General features: G+C 49.4%; 1 protein-coding gene across 3 annotated transcripts in view; it reads right to left on the bottom strand.

The window, feature by feature from the left end:
• LOC138521307 (sodium channel protein type 4 subunit alpha-like) overlaps positions 1-17305 on the bottom strand; it is a 3496387-nt gene that overhangs the window by 1958009 nt on the left and 1521073 nt on the right. For all 3 annotated transcript variants that reach the window (XM_069634046.1, XM_069634045.1, XM_069634044.1), the window contains one exon: positions 5636-5848. In XM_069634046.1, the coding sequence (XP_069490147.1) occupies positions 5636-5848 (213 nt within the window). The remainder of the gene's footprint in view (positions 1-5635; positions 5849-17305) is intronic.

The following is a 17305-nucleotide window of genomic DNA, read 5'->3' as shown; positions in this document are numbered from 1 at the left end:
AAGGATCATCCTGCACCTGGACTTCTTGAGCTGGTTGATGAGGCGGAGCAGCAACGGCAATGGAGGGAACGCGTATAGAAACAGGCCATCCCAAGGGAACAAGAAAGCATCGCCCATGCTCCTCGGCTGTGGGAACCTGCTGGCGAACCTCTGGCACTTGGAGTTCACCGCCGTCGCGAACAGGTCGATCTGGGGTTCGTCCCATCGTTGGAAGAGTTGATCCACTTGATCCTGGCGCAGTTCCCACCGTGGCACGAGCGCAGCTCCCTGCTGAGTGAGTCGGCAATGGTGTTTTTTATTCCTGCCAGGTGAAAGGGGACCAGAAACATCCCCCGGGGCGACGCCCAGTGCTAAAGATCCTAGGCCTCCTTGGTTAGGGCTGGGGATCTGGTGCCTCCTTGCTTCCGTATATATAGAACATCGTGGTGGTGTTGTCGGTGAAGATCCTCACCACTTTGCCCTTGAGGGACGGAAGGAACGACTTGAGAGCCCAGAACACTGCTCGGAGCTCCAGAATGTTGATGTGGAGAGACCTCTCCTCCGGGAGCCAAAGGCCTCTTGCGTGGAGGTCTCCGGTGTGGGCCCCCCAACCCTCCAGAGAGGCGTCCGTCGTCACCGTCTCCTGAAACGCAGGGATTTGAAATTCCGTGCCTGTTGTGAGGTGAGCATGGATGCCCCACCATGAGATCGCCCGACGGAACTCCTCGTCAAGAGGGATCCTGTCCTCGAAACAGCCCCTCCCCTGAAGCCAGCGGGCATCGAGGAACTCCTGAAGCGGACGCATCCGAAGTCTGCAAAGGGGTACAAGATAGATGCATGAGGACATCATCCCGAGGAGGGACTTGATGGACCTCACCCTGGCCACGTCCGTGGCTAGCAGGCGCCGCACCTTGCCCAGGATGGTCTTGGTCTTCTCCTCTGAAGGGGAGTCCAATTGCCCCACTGTATAGAGCTTCGCTCCCAGAAACAGTGCTATCTGAGATGGAACCAGGTGGGATTTGGGGTAGTTGATGGCGAACCCCAGCTCCGTGAGCAACCGGACAGTCCTCGCCGTGTGTTCGACGGTGAGTTCCCTTGTCGTTGCCCGGATTAGCCAGTCGTCCAGGTAGGGGTAAACGTGGATCCCCTGCAGGCACAGCCGCGCCGCCACAGGTGCCAGGCACTTGGTGAAAACCCTGGGTGCCTACTTTAATCCGAACGGTAGGGCTCTGAATTGGTAGTGGCGTCCCTGAACCATGAACCTGAGGAACTTCCTGTGCTTTTTTAGAATAGGGATGTGGAAGTAAGCATCCTCCAGGTCCAAAGTAGACAGGAAGTCGCCTTCCTCCAGCTGTCCCAGCACGTGCTGGAGGGTGACCATCCTGAATTTCTGCGCCTTGATGTACTTGTTTAAGCGACGCAGGTCCAGGATGGGGCGCCAACCGCCTGTCTTCTTCCTGACGAGGAAGTACCTTGAGTACACTCCGGAGCCCCGGAGCCTTCTGGGGACGAGCTTGATGGCACCTTTCTTGAGCATCGCCCTTACCTCCAACAGCAGTTGAGGGACGTGATTTTCCTTCCTGGCCACGGGAGGAATGCAAGGGCACTTCTTTTGGAATTCCAGCGAGTGCCCGTTGGCCAGGGTGTCCAACACCCAACGGTCGGTGGAGATGGAGTCTTGCTTGGAGGCGGCCTTGCCACCTTGGCCTCCTTGGCAACGACGGTGGGATCTCCCTTGCTTGCCGCGACCTCTGTAGGCCTCCTGGGAAGAGGAGCGGGCCGCCTGGCGGTAAGTGGAGGAGCCACCGCTGGAACCTTTGGAGGCACCCTGTCTGCCTCGGGAGCTCTGAAAGGGCAGTCGCTGTTGAAGCACCCCTAGGGCCCGGGCCGTCTCCGAGTCGGTCTTGATGGCCTGTACAGACTCGTCCACCGCCTTACCAAAGAGGTTGTTGCCGTTGAACGGCATGTCCAACACTCTGGTCTGGACATCCTGGTGAAAGTCTGTCACCTTGAGCCATCCTCGTCGTCGGAGGCAAACTCTGTTGCCCAGTTGGCGAAATCCGGTATCGGCAATGTCCGTTGCCACCGTTATGGCGTGATCCGACGCCACCTCGCCTTCCTGCAGAATTTCTAGGGCCTCCGCCCTCTTGTCGTCACGTAGGAAGTCTAGCAGGGGAGCTATCTTGAACCAGAGCTCCCTGTCGTAGTGGGCCACGATCGCTAAGGCATTGGCCGCCTTAATCGTCGCCGCCGTCGACGAGATGACTCGTCGTCCTATGGAGTCCAACTTCTTGCCCTCGCTGTCCGGCGGGGAAGTGGAAGTTGAAGCCGCCGTACCCGCTGCCTTCTTCTTAGCCGCTGCCGAGACGACAGAGTCCGGCGTGGGCTGGGCGCTGAGGCACAAGGGGGCAGCATCAGGGACTCGTTACTTCTTCTCGTACCTGTCCCTCTTGGCGGGTGGCGTGGAAGGGTTCTTGAGGACAGCAAGCCCCTCGTTCCAGATGTCGTCGAGCAAAGGCACCGCGAGGGCCGTCTTCCTCTTGGCCTCTCGTCGTTGGTACAGAAACCCTTCCTTTTTTTGTTCTTCAGGGCAGAGCTGGAAGAGCTCGGATGCCCTGGTCATCATGGCGTGGAAAGAGCCAATTTCGTCGGCTGGGGAAGTCCGCGGGGCGGGGGGGTGATGACGGGATGTCCGCTGTGTCATCGCCGCCGTCATCGTCCGTTCCCGTTGCTGTGTCCATCGCCGTATCCTCTCTAGGGTCCGGCGAGGACGAGGGGTCCACAGGTCTCGCAGGCACGAAGGGCGGAGCGGGGTGGACTCTCCTCGGCTTGTTCGGAGGGCTTCCCGACGGGCCCGGTTCTGGATCCTCCGTCGGGGTCTGTGGTAATCTCGTCCTTATCTCGGTACATAAGGATTGGATTGCCAATAAAATGGCCGACAAGCTGTCCTGGGGCTCGGGTAATGTCTGTGACGGACGGGATGGCCGTTCCACTGGGCCCTCTACGTTGCCATTGTCGCTATCTTCGATCACGTCAGCGGGGACCGTCCGCTGGGATCGAACCTTCTCGAACCTCTCGCTGAGGCCTATGAACCTCTCGTTGAGGCCTATGGACCTCTCGTTGAGGCCCTTCTCGTTTTCCACCAGCTCCTCCTCAGAGGCTGATTCCGAGTCTGTAATGGCCACCGTTCCCCCCCCCCTCTTTATCCACCGGGGGCTTCACGGGGGTCTTAACGATGGGCTGGAAAGAGGACTCCCTCCGCCGTGGGAGGGATACAAATCTGAGGATGGCTGCCAGAGACGGGGCTTAGGGAGAGGGCAGTCATTGGCTGGGGGCAGTATGACCCAGAGACCAGGGATTGGTTACTACTAAGAAAGACAGATCAGAAACGGAACTGATACTGATTTTTTCTTTACCGAGGATTCCCAGCCTGAAGATGGGGAATATTCATGAGCATGTGAATCCATGCCAGACCCCATGCTGGAGAATTTCGTATTTCTGCTGCAACCTGCCTATCTGCTGCAATGACTCCAGGTCATTCGAAATTCTGCAGCCGGTCTTGCCACGTCTTCCTTCCGGTACATTCATACCTCGCGAGTGCTTCGCCATCTTCAATGGCTGTTCATTGCTCAGCGTATTAAAATCAAAGCCGCGTCTTTGGTGCATCGTGCATATTAGTACCCCGGCGAGAGACAATCAGAATGAAACAAGCATTCTGATTGGCTCTCGCCAGGTCCATACCCGGCCGGGAATCCCTCTGTCGGGATTCCACGGCCTTTTTCCCCGGCGAGGGGCGTGGCAACCCCTCAGCCTATGGGGGCCTATAACTATGGGCCCTGGGGCATTACCTGAGTCGGTAATGCCCCCGCCGCTCGGGTCATATTGCTTAATTATGGCCATGGGGCGGAATATTTCGATGAGAAATTCTGCCCTTGTGTGCCAGGCCGTGTACCTCGTTCTGCTGATGCCTGTCTGCTATTAGTTCCTAGGTGCAGACTTAGCCGGATTGGTGGCCAGGCTTTCTCGGTGCCAGCCTCCTCCCCGTGGAACTCTTTGCCCTATGAGCTTTGCAGTTTATCTAATCACCTTCTTTTTTGGTGAGCGTTAAAAACTCATCTTTTCTAAAAAATGTTCTGTCCCACTGTTCTGCTGAGTAGCGTCAAGGTGCCCTTGTGGCGAATGTTGTGCTTTCCAAATAAATAAACATAAACTTTGTGTAAGGTGTATGCATAATTGTTCGCTCCTTCACACTGCCCAGAGCGTTAACCGAGGTTGATGTGGATCTAATTACAAACCCTTATGTTTTACATGTGTGCCCATTAAAAAGGCAGAGTATTCACATTAGATGTGGAAGGGGCATTCTCATGAAAAGCTCTACGAAACGGTTGTTCCAACGGCGTTGCGTTTTATACAAACAAAATAAATTGAAGGCTTTATTTATCTGATAACGTTGTGGATCAGCCAAGATAATCAGGACTGAATTGCTTTAAAAACATAGCGTTCATTTTGAACTTCTTGTGTTTATGCTAATGCAAATACGCCGTTTAGTATTACGCATGGCCCATCAATCGACTACTGCCAAATTTTAGATTATTTAACCTGAACCTTTATCAACGAATGTGCTTTTTTCAATAAAGAAAATAAAACAGTTCACAACCTTTAGCATCTCTCTGGAATATGTTTAACGTACACCTGGTGAACCGATAGAAAACGGGGGTTCGAATGTGCCTGTTCCTTCACATACCATCATTGTGTGGGTGTTTTAGCACACTATTTTAGAGCAACATACTTTTTTGAAATGAAGGCTTTATTTCTTGACATTTCCCACTGCTCAGTGGGGTTGCTATCTTGCTGGGCAAACCGTCTTATGCGGGGGTCAGCTAAATGTGCACTCTCTATGTTCATCATGAGCACAGTCGTTCTTGGAGGAGTTCACAAGCGTTGTGTAGTCCCTCACGTTTAACGTAGATGCTGAATGTTCAGAGTAGTAAAGCAAAATAGCAGGGATGGACCTAGGACCTTTCAATCTTTGCAGCTGAAATGGGGGTCGAGTCTCATGGGGTGACCCAAGCCGTCGCAACTTTGTTTGCAGTATTTGAATAAAGCAAATACTTATTTCAATTTAGTACATTAAATGCCCACTTTTCTGTGGTTATTAGCCCGTCCATTCCCTCAAGTCTTGCAATATCCAGCAAAGCGATAGTTCTTATCACCTTATTGCCAAAGAAAGTTTAATAGCTTTTTGTAAGTGGTCATTTAGGGTTTCAGTGCCCTGCTGTTCGCCTTTCTTTGTTCTATTTGCAGAGGCCAATAAACCTGTTCCGTGATAATCCAAGCTACTCACCCCATATGCATATATTCCCTATGGAAGCAGTCTTCACAAACTAAAGGCTCTGTAACTTTAAAGGTATACTTGCCAGCCAAAGACTAACAACTATAGAAGGCGTTAACTTATCACAAACTGGCAAGAGAGCTCTAAACACCGGCATGAAATGGGCCCCCACAAGTCCTATGCATCTTTAGTCGGCGATGAAAATAGCCAATCCTTCTAACAGTGCTGGCAGCTACTAGATACATGGCTTTTCATATGTCCCCTGAAAGCAGGGCTTTCAATGCAATTGTCTCTCTAACAAGAACTCCAAGCGTACACACATACCAGTTTTTGCTGCTCCCCTTGGTGCTTCTTCAGCTGCTCCAGAAGCTTTTGAAACTCTTCTTCTTTCTCAAGAGCCTCTTGGATGGTGGCTTCATTTTGTTCGGCGTACGCCATGGCTACTACAGCCAGGATCAGGTTAATGAGGTAGAAGGAGCCCAGAAATATTATCAGCACAAAGAATATCATGTAGGTTTTGCCTGCAGCCCGCAGAGTCTGTAGAGAAGATTATAAATAGTGTTAGCTTAGGCGCTACAGACAGATCGATGGTGCCTGCAAACTTCCAATAAAGGCACATTTAATGGTGTAAATCACAGTATTTGGACCTCTTGGAAATAGGCAATAGGCAAAGATATCAAATATGCAAATATTAGAATGAGTGCATTCTATTCGAGGAGGAAGGGATAATTGTACTTCTGATGATTCAATAAATGTGTTTGTATGTTGCGGGTTATTATTCCAAGTATTGGACCATCATAGGAAATACACACACAGAACATAATTTAAGGATTTGAAGCAATCAATCTCTCTTCTATAAATGAAATCTTTTAAACCATGCCCAATTACAAAGGCTAGCAGGATCTCTGCACTCGCACAATCTCTGCAGTTTTGAAGGGAAATGCACTTTTTTTGCTGGCCCAACGAAAGATATCACAACCTTTAATATGAAGAACATTCTGTGGAAGAAGAGGCATCGGTTTGCACTAATCCCGATTGATTGCCCCAAAATCTGGGCCAGGAAAGAATGTTGCAAAATATGATATGCACCATTACCAAGTATGGCAACAATCGAATTAGAATCTTTCACGGTTGGCTGGCTCTTTTTACTGAGAGTGTGTAAGTGAACGAGTGGCGTGTTTTGTACGCGTATTTTTAATGTTTCTTGGAAGTCAGGATCTGGAAAATCAACCCTAAACGCGTTGAACGCTCCAATGTCCATATTGCTTAACAAAAGAATGCAAATTAAGTGTGTGTTCACTGTGTTGTAACGATTGTGTCTGATCCCGGCTGCATACCTTGGTGACCATAGAGTACTTGCTTAAAGTTAAAATACTGACCTCATTATTTCAGGCAACTAACCGACTTTGTGCTTCCTTGGGTTCAGGGTGCAGCCACTTTGTGGACAGTTAATAGTGCAATTCTTGGCATGGGGAATCCGCTGAGAAGCCATATACTAGGAAAGAGAAGAAGGTGGCTTCTGCCAGTTCTGAAGGGGCAGTGTCGTCCTCAGAACTGCCTCCACCACCGTCTCCTCCTCCTCATTTTCAAATGTGTCACTGGTTTCTCGTGACTGGTTTAGAGGTAGTGAAGGCAGGGGGCAGAGGTGAGGATTCAGCATTGGCAATGGTGTCTCTCTTGCCCCCTCCCAAAATGAGGTGAAAGGCGACAATAATCTCCTGCTGCCACACTTCAAAAGGTGTACATGGAATATTCGAACTACAACACATTTGCTATATTCAGACATTGATGACCACTGATTTCCAGATATGGCCACAGACAGACCACTCAACAGTTATATATTGAAAACCTCAGATTTCAGGTTGCCTTGAAGCCCACAGAGAAGCGGTACAAGAAAGAAAGTTAAGTAACACACGCTGTTGGGTCCATTGGCTTCCGAATTCTTCTAGCCTCTGTGACATTCATCAAATCCTATAAGTGTTAAAAACCTTCCTACTGTAAGCTGGTTCTGTTTATGCTCTTACCTGCTTTATAGGACTGATTGACTGCTTAACGTATCTATGCAAAATGTTGATGCTCTTGATAATTTAGGATGTTAATGTGATCCCGCATCTAAATGTAAACAGCCCAAATGCTGTAAAGAATATCACAATATAAATAAAAGTTGCATTCACTGTAAGCAGCAAGCGAGAGCTGAAAGCATCTGTCAAAGCACCCGTCAGCTGCCATGTGCTCTGTGCATCAGTATCGTATGCAGCCGTTTTAATGAGCACTGCTCTGTGCTGATGGCTGTCAGAGGGGGAGAATACTGCGGTATACTCAGCTGTGCTTTAAATAATTGCTGATCCACTGAGCAATCAATGAATGCATTCTCTCAGACTCTGTTAATGTGTTACTTCTTTCTTTGGAAGAGGATAACAACTGTTAAAAGATGCTATTTATAGCAAGGATTCCTAAAGAACACAGCATTATCTGACAGGTCAGACCCTGCCAAGCAAGTACAGTGCCCCTCACTGGGCCAGTCATGCACACAGCCCTGTTCAGGTTCATTTATATTTCTGAAAGGGCTTCGACTCGTCAAGTTAGAGGCTGTTAAATTAACAAAATCAAGTTTGTTGTAAGACATAACTGTAAGAAATGATCAATGTTATATATTTGTTTTTGTGCTGGTCGATTACAAAACATCGTATTGCAATGCCCATGTCTTTTAAAAAACATCGTTTTATTATTTTACAACATAGCAAACAGATACATAGGAATACAAAAAAATACATATTAATATAAAATCAGATGCCACATATGAAGAAAAGGAAAGAGAAAAAAAGGGGGAGGATGGGTGGGAATGGAAAATAGGAGTTAGGCATATAGTTCATTAAAATCACTCAAAATATTCAAATATTTATCTTGCTTATTTTTAATCTGAAAGGACACTCTCTCTCTGTTAGACAGATAGTCATCAACAGAAGGCTTGAGATCACTCTTCCAAAACTTCAAAATAGGTTTTTTAGCTATGATAGGGGCCTTATAAACCCAGAAACGCTTACCAGCAAATAGATTAATATCAGCTGCAAATAGGCCAACACACAGATCATGGACGTGTAAGGGAGAGAGTAGCACAACACTAAATAGATACATTGGAGGACTTGACCCCAAACAATTGAACTTTCTGACAGAGCCACAACATATGCAGTGTGGTAGCCACATCCCTCTTACAGTTCCAACAGATATCATCCTGCCTTAGCTTTCAGCAGCAGAGTTTCCATGGAGACCAGTAAATATAATGAGAAATCCTCTACTGGATGTACCTCAACTCTAAATCAATCTTAAACCTGCTGGGACCTACACATATTCGATTCCACTCAGTACCAGACAGCACACATCCTAGTTCTGAGTCCCAATAGCTCCTATTGCTGGGGGGGGGGGGGGTGGCCCTTATCTTCCCTGAGTGGATTCCTGCCACTGCTATTCCCACGCAGACCTACTCCTCTTTTGAATGTCTTGTCTGCCGACTCTCCCTCTCTCCTAGCCATTCCCTTACTGTGGCTACTATCTATCGGCCACCTGGTCAATTTTCCTCCTTCCTCTCCGAGTGGGCGGACCTCTCCTCCTCACTCCTGTCCTCAACCACTCAACTCCTCTTTCTTGGAGACTTCAACATCCACCTGGATGCATCCTGTCCCCCCTCTGGACTCTTTTGCGACCTCTGCGACTCTCTCTCACTCTCTATTCTCCCGTCTGGGCCGACCCATTCTGCTGGGCACACTCTCGATGCCCTGATCTCTTCTGACCTTTCCATTTCTGTCCCTCTCTCCACTCCTCTCTCCTGGAGTGATCACTTTCTCCTCTCCTCCCACCTCACCCTCCCTACCACACAGGCAAAGCCACCCTCATCACTGCCATCTTCCTTCTCGGTCATCCGACCCATGAAGCGTGTGTCAGTTGAGGCTTTCGCTGCCACCTTCTCACCCCCTCTTCCCCCCTCGGCTGACTCCCACCCTGACACAGCCCTCTCCACTCTCTACTCTGCTATATCTGATACTCTTGACATCCTTGCCCCTGTCATGAGAATCCTCCTGAAGCCCAAAGCCAAATGTAACTCCTGGTATGACTCGGATCTAGTCACCCGTAAACGCTTGTGCAGGGCGGCAGAGAGGAAATGGCGTGCTTCATGTTCATCCTCTGACAAACTGGCCTGTCGCCTGCTCCAAAGGCAATACCGGCTCTCAGTTCTCACCAAGAAGAGAGCCCTTATCCAAGCCCGCATCACTGCGGCATCTAACAATTCGGCTGAACTCTTTAAAATCTGCAAGGAGCTGGCCAGTCTCTACCTCTCCTGTCCCCTCCCAGGCCCTCTGTACGGCACTGGCCTCTCACTTCATTTCTAAAACTCAGGACATCCTGTCCTCACTCTCCTCCCATCACCTCCCCCCTCTATTCCCTGCCCATCCTCTGGCACTTCTGCAGCCACCCCTCCTCTCTCCTTCTCTGCCTTTCCCCTTTTTTCTGCTGATGAGTACGATCTATGAAAGTCTCGTCAGCACAGGTCCACCCTTGCTCCTCCAAAACTATTAAGGACCACATCGACTCCTTGGCTCCTGCTCTTGCTGACTTCTGCAATCACTCCTTCGCCTCTGGAGTCTTCCCATCCCCTCTCAAGCACTCCCTTGTGCATCCCCTTCTTAAGAAACCCTCTTCCGACCCGTCCTGCCCAGCTAGCTATCGCCCTATCTCTATCACTCCTTTCCTGGGCAAGCTCCTGGAGAAACTTGCCATCTCCCAGCTTAATCTCCATGCTGAATCTGTTGGTAGCCTTCACGACCATCAGTCTGGCTTCAGAGCTGCCAGAAGCACGGAAACTGCTCTCCTGAACATCCGTGAGGACCTGCTCTCAAACCTTGACTCTAACATTCCATGTGTTCTCATTTTACTTGATCTCTCTTCTGCCTTTGATACTGTCAACCAAACCATCCTGCTCAACCGTCTCCGTGATAACCTGGGTATCACTGGTCTGGCTCTGGCTTGGCTGACCTCTTTCCTCTCAAATCGACCCTCCCAGGTCCAACTGGGGTCTTTCCTGTCTGACATCTTTTTCTCTACCTGTGGTGTCCCCCAGGGTTCTAACCTCTCTCCCTGGCTGTTCAACCAGTATCTGGCACTTCTCGCCCACTGCATTGCTGCTCTCTGCCCCACCTTTCAGTGCTATGCGGATGATACCCAGCTCATTTTCAGGCTACCCTCGGCCTCCTCTTCTCCTTCCCTCATCTCTGACTGTCTTTCTGCTATCCAGGAATGGTGTGCCGCCAATGACCTCTGCCTTAATGCCAGTAAGACTGAGATTCTACTCATCGGCACACCCACTCCCTCCTTCCCTGCAACTCTCTGGCCGGCCTCTCTTGGCCTGCTTCCTGCTCCTACCTGCAAGGCAAAAAACCTCGGGGTCATCTTCGACTCCACACTCTCCTTCTCTCCTCACATTTCTGACGTTTCTAAGAAGTCACACTACCAGCTGCACCTCCTCAGAGGTATCCTTCCTTTCCTCTCCTTCCCCCAGAAGCTCACTGTCTCCAGAGCCCTGGTTCTCAAGAAGCTGGACTACTGTAACAGCCTCTATCTAAATCTTCCTGCCTCTACTCTCCGCCCTCTGCAACTCATCCAGAACAGGACTGCGAGGCTTGTCCTTGGCCTCAAGCCCAAGGACCGTATCTCTCCAGGACTGAAATTGCTACACTGGCTCCCTGTGGCTGCGAAGATTAAGTTCAAAACCCTCTGCATTGTCCACAAGGCCTTCTGGGGCCTGGGGCCAAAATACCTTCAACTCTCCCTTCCTAAATATCTTCCTTCTCGAGCACTTCGCTCTTCCGCCTCCAACTCCCTCAGGGTCAACCGCTTCTCCAAGCAACGAGTTGGGGGGAGATCTCTCTCCGCAGCAGGGGCCTCCCTCTGGAACAGCCTTCCTGCCTCCCTGAAACTTGAGGAGAACCATCTCCGGTTCCGGAAGCACCTCAAAACCTTCCTCTTTGCTTCTGCTTTCTCTCCCCCTCTCCCCTGCTAAATCACTGAAACTGTACTGAATCAGCAACTGGGCCACTCACCAATCTCGGTCCTTGGCCCAGCCACTCTCCCCTGCACTGCCTTCCTTGCAACCCCTGCACTGCGGGACTGTCTCTGTATCCCTACAGTCCCCCTTCCCAGCACTTGTCTGCACTTATCTTGCACTTGCCACCAGCTGGCCCTCATTATTTATCTTGTTTATCACTAACCCTGTCCTGCACTTTCCCCTCTCCCTTCCCCCTTGCACTTTTCCCGTCCCCCCCCCTACCCATGCACTTGCGCGATCTGAATGACACCTGGCCTAGTAGGATCGTTGTCTGTCTCCCCTTGTTCCCCCCTACCTGTCTCGTTGCGCCTTGAAACACTTGTGTATAGGCGTGTTACAAATGCCATATCATATCATATCATATCTATTATGTCGAGAGGCTGTCTGGAGATCAACTGGCGTAAAAGGTTTATAAAGCAAGGAGGAAGAGAGTGGCATACTCTGAGCTAAATGTAGAATCATAGATAAACCATGCAAGGTAGCATTTGTGGCCAAGAAAAGTTCTTCAAAAAGCGTACTTAGAGCCACATAACAATGTGTTTCAGATAATCGCAGATTATATTTAAACCGTAAGAATATAAAATCGAGCATGGATTGACCATTGTAGACTTGTCCCAAACTCCAAATACCCGTTTTCGGACAAGAACTCCAAGAGAGAGTATGATTGTCAATTTTCACAGCTGGGTTTTTCCATAAAGATGAATCTGCACCAAGTAGGAACTTCTCACCTTGATCTTCGTTACTCTTTTTCCAGTCTCTTAAGATATGTTCAACAAATGGTGGAGTTGAACTAACCGGAAGTTTCTTTTCCATACAGAGAAAGAAATCGAGCAGGGTTGGATGGACGGAATCCCTCTCAATAGCGACTCCGTTCGGGCAATCAGCATGATCCGACATGTGCCAGTAATGTAGAGTATGCAGCGTGAAAGCAGAATGATACTGCCTTACGTTAGGGAAGCCAAAACCACTGAGGTGTACTGATCTCATAAGGAAGTCTTTTGGAATCCTCAATTTCCCTTAATCTCCCCATAAAAATGTATTGAACAGTTTGTTTATTTCTAGTACCAATTTACCTGAAAGCGGAAGGGGGAGCATGCTAAAAACATACAATAATTTGGGAAGCAAAGACATTTTGATCATGTTAATTTTACCCCAAAGAGTCAAATGTAATCTTTCCCGCTTAAAACATAGTACCGCAAATTCCACAAGTTTAATCCTGATATTAAGATCAAGAAGCGAAACAACATCCATAGCAATCTGAATCCCCAAATATCTAAAACCACCATCCACCCAAACATCCTGCCCTACGTCAAGTAACCCCCTGTGGCATGAAATCGAGATAGAAAAGATCAATGTCGTAGATGAACTAGTTACTCTTACCTTGTAACGTTCTTTCGATGGGATGTTCCTCCGACGTATTCCTTATCTTAGATATAAATCCTTCAGCTTTGCTGGCCTCGGAAAATTTTTTCGCCAGAGGGCGCTGCGCGTCGATGATCGCCGAGTCGATGACCCTCGACGGCCTCCGTGCCGACGTCGACGTCATCCTGCCTATAAAGGCCGCGCGCAGCGTCCGTTGCTCAGTTCCGTTTTGTAGTCCCCAGTAATGTTTTTGGATTAGACTAATCACCTTGAAGGAGCATAGGCTGCAAACCCACAGGAAGTCATACTGCGGGGATGGATGGGAGGGTCGATAAGGAATACGTCGGAGGAACATCCCATCGAAAGAACGTTACAAGGTAAGAGTAACTAGTTCTTCGAAGGGATTGTGTCCTCCGACGTATTCCTTATCTTAGATAGACTCCCATAGCAGTGGTATTGTGACTGGAGGCGGGAGTAATAAAAGTTATGTTACCCTTCCAGAATGGACAGAGTGTAACACAGCCTTGCCGAATCTAGTTTCTTGACTAGAGGAGGAATCCAGGCTATAGAATTTGGTAAATGTATGTGCGGACGACCATGTGGCAGCCGCACATATATCTCGAATTGGCACCCCTCTTTGAAGGGCTGAGGATGTTGCGATACCCCTGGTAGAATGAGCCCTTAGATTTTGAGGAGGCTCCTTTCCTGCCAATTTGTAGCACTCCAGAATGGCTAAAATAATCCATCTGGAGATGGTTTGTTTTGTTATTGGAAGGCCCAACTTATGTCCTGCATAACCTACAAAGAGTTGGTCTGCTTGTCTGATCTTAGCCAATCTGCTGATATAGAAGCTCAAGGCTCGCTTAGGGTCCAGCCTGTGCAGTCTCTCTTCCTCCTTCCCCGGATGAGGAGGAGGGTAGAAAGAAGGTAATATAATCTTCTGAGTGATGTGAAACTCCGAGACTACCTTCGGGAGGAAGTTAGGCTTCACCTGAAGAACAACTTTGTCCTTGTAAAAGATTGTATGTGGAGGTTTACACGATAAGGCTTGCAACTCGCTAACCCTTCTAGCAGATGTCAATGCTATTAGCAAAACAGTTTTGAGGGTGAGAAGCTTCAATGAACAAGAGTGTAGTGGTTCAAAAGGGGCACCCTTTAGGAAGTTTAAAATTAGGTTTAAATCCCATAAGGGAACTTGAAAAGGTTTCGGGGGATAAACATTAGTTAATCCTTTTAGGTATTGTATTACCAATGGAATTTTGAAGTATGAAGGCTCCTCTGCAGTGCGCTTAAAGATTGATAGCGCTGCGAGATAGCCCTTAATTGTGCCAACCTGTAGGCCTGAATTAGCCAGGTAAAGTAAGAATGACAACACCATAGGTGTACCACAAGAAAAGGGTTCAATATTCTTTTCTCTGCACCAGCTGCAAAATTTGTTCCAACGGCAGCGGTATAGAGTTTTAGTTGCCGGCCTTCTGGCCGAAAGCAACACCTCCATAACATCATCCGGAAGGTCCCAATCCTTGTACCTCAACCTTTCAGACACCAAGCGTGAAGGTTGAGGGTCTTGATGGCTGGATGGAGAACCTGACCTTCCTTCTGCGAGAGAAGATCCTCTCTGTATGGCAGTCGAATTGGAGGGCAGATGGACATGTCTAGAAGGTCCGGGTACCACGTTCTCCTGGCCCAATCCGGGGCAATTAGGATCATGGTCTTCCGAAACCTTCTCAACCTCCTGATCATTTGAGGAATGACAGGGACCGGAGGGAACGCGTACAGAAGTGGGAACTCCCAGTCCACTACGAACGCATCTCCTAGAGCTCCTCTCGGGGGAAATTCCCTTGAGCAAAATCTGTCGCACTTCCTGTTGATACTGGTGGCGAACAGATCCACTTGAGGGGTTCCCCAAAGGGCGAAGATCTCTTGAAGGACTTCCTGAGCTATCTCCCACTCGTGAGAGACTGTGCTCTGCCTGCTCAGAGCGTCCGCTGTCAAGTTCTTCTCTCCGGCTAGGTGAATTGCCGATAGAGAGATTCCTTCCTGAATTGCCCAAAACCAGAGCTGCATCGCCTCTCTGCACAGTGGTAGTGAGCCTACGCCTCCTCTTTTGATGAGGTAGTGCATGGCCACTGTATTGTCCGTCATTATTAGGACGTTTCTTCCCCGTACAGACGGCAGAAAAGCCTTCAGCGCTAGTCTGATGGCTCTCAGCTCCAACAGGTTGATATGTAGTCTGGACTCCGATGGAGACCAACGACCGCTGATGGTCAAGTCGTTGGCGTGAGCTCCCCACCCCGTGAGTGAGGCATCCGTGACTACTGTTATCTCCGGCCATGGTTGCCAAAACATTTCTCCTTTCAGGATGTTCTCCCGACAGGCCCACCACTGAAGGTCTCGGGCTACTTTGACCGGGATCCGAAGGAGATCTGTCATCCTTCCTGAGAACTGTGACCACTGAGTTCTCAGTGCCCACTGGAGGGATCTCATTCTCAGGCGAGCCTCCGGCACGAGGAATATGCAGGATGCCATGAGGCCTAGCAACCTCAGAAAGTCGTAGGCTGGGAGATATTGGGCATTCTGAAATCTGATGACCATCTGCAGAATATCTCGAGCCCTCACCTCTGGTGGCAAGGCTTTTCCCAGGGAAGTGTCCAGGACTGCTCCAATGAATTGGAGTCTCTGTGATGGTATCATCTGTGACTTCTTTAAATTGAGGGAGAAGCCCAGCTTGTGAAGGAAGTGGCAAACATAATCCAGTTGTCTCTGAGCCTGTTCCGAAGATACAGCTCTGATCAACCAATCGTCTAGGTAAGGGTAGACATGAATCCCTTCCCTCCTTAGACTTGCAGCCACAACCGACATTAGCTTGGTAAAGACCCTCGGGGCGGAGGTTAGCCCAAATGGCAGAACTCGAAATTGATAATGAGAGCTGCCAATTGCGAACCTCAGGTATCTCCTGTGCCTGGGATGGATCGGCACATGGAAATAAGCGTCCTGGAGGTCTAGAGATACCAACCAGTCCTGAAGCTGGAGGGCCTGAAGGATCTGAGAGAGAGTCACCATCTTGAACTTGTCCTTTCGGAGGAATTTGTTCAATTCCCGTAAGTCTAAGATGGGTCTCAGTCCTCCGTCCTTCTTCGGTATTATGAAGTAGGGGGAGTACCAACCCTTGTTCCTTTCCGCTACAGGTACCAGTTCTATGGCACCTTTCTCTAGCAGGTCTAAAACCTCCTGCAAGAGGAGCGGATCTGGAAGCTTCAAAGGGTTGTTCCCCGGTGGATGACTCTGAGGGATATGTAGGAAGGGCAGGCAGTAACCTTGGGCCACTGTCTCCAGAGCCCAAGCATCTGACGTAATAGCCTGCCATTCCGTCAGATGGTGAGTTAACCTGCCCCCTACTGGTGTTCTGTGAGGGGAGACCTCAGAGTGGTTTTGAAGCGGCTGATGCAGTTGCCGAAGGTAAAGTGGCTCCTGCTCCTGCGGGTGCGGCTTTCTTTCCCCTACCCCGTCCACCACGGGTAAATCTTCCTTGGCCTCTTTGAGCCGGTCGTCCCCTGCCCCTTCCATATGAGGAATAGTAACGAAAGGACCGTCCTCTCCACGATGATCCCGAAGGACGAAAGGTATTCTGACGGATAGCAGCTCCCAATGACTTGGCTGCTGCCTTGGACGTTTGCAGTTTCTCCAAACTGTCATCCGCCTTCTTTCCAAAGAGGGTAGAACCGTCAAAGGGCATATTCAAAAGCCTGGTCTGCACGTCAGAGGCAAAACCAGACTTCCTCAACCACGCATGCCTGCGGATTGTGGTACTTGCCGCCATGGCCCTGCTGATACTGTCAGCAGAATCTAGGCCAGTTTGTAGGGTCTCGCACATCGCATCTTTACCATCCCTGATGATGTTTAAAAATGCGTCCCTTTCCTCTCCTTCTTGGAGGCAGTCAGCCGCTGATGAAGCGCACTCCCAAAGGGTGTGGCTGAACCTAGCGAGCGTACAGGTCGCGTTAATAGACTTTAACGCCATGCTACAGGCAGAAAAAACCTTCTTAGCCATGGCATCATACTTTTTGTCATCCCTATCCTGCGGAGCAGTGGGGTATGCAGATGTGCTGCCTGATGAGGTTGCAGCCTGTACAACCAAGCTCTCAGGAGTAGGGTGTTTTGACAAATATTCAGGGTCAGAACTAGCCACCCTGTATTTTGTTGACAGTTTTTTATTTACTGCCGGGATAATTTCTGGCGTTTCCCAGTTTGTCAAAATCCTTCTCTGTAGAGCAGAGTGAAATGGAACCACAGGATCCTCCTGTGGGCCCTTGTCCAGTATGTCAGTGAGGTCATCCTGCTGAAAGGCAGGAGAAGGTGCAGACCAACCCATAAATTCTATGATTCTAGACATCAGAGCTCTATATGGAGTCTCCGCATGTTCTCCTGGGTCTGGTTTGATAAATTCTGCTTCAGGAGAAGTGTCCAAGCCACTAGCTTCCTGAAGTGCATCCTGAAGATTTTTTAATCTTCCTTCCTCAGAGGCGAAAGTCTCT

The sequence above is a fragment of the Ambystoma mexicanum genome, chromosome 13, assembly GCF_040938575.1.
Source record: "Ambystoma mexicanum isolate Mex_15411 chromosome 13, UKY_AmexF1_1, whole genome shotgun sequence".
In the NCBI taxonomy this organism is placed as follows: Eukaryota; Metazoa; Chordata; class Amphibia; order Caudata; family Ambystomatidae; genus Ambystoma; species Ambystoma mexicanum.
Note: the sequence above shows the minus strand (reverse complement) of the source record. Positions and strands in the feature narration are given on the sequence as shown.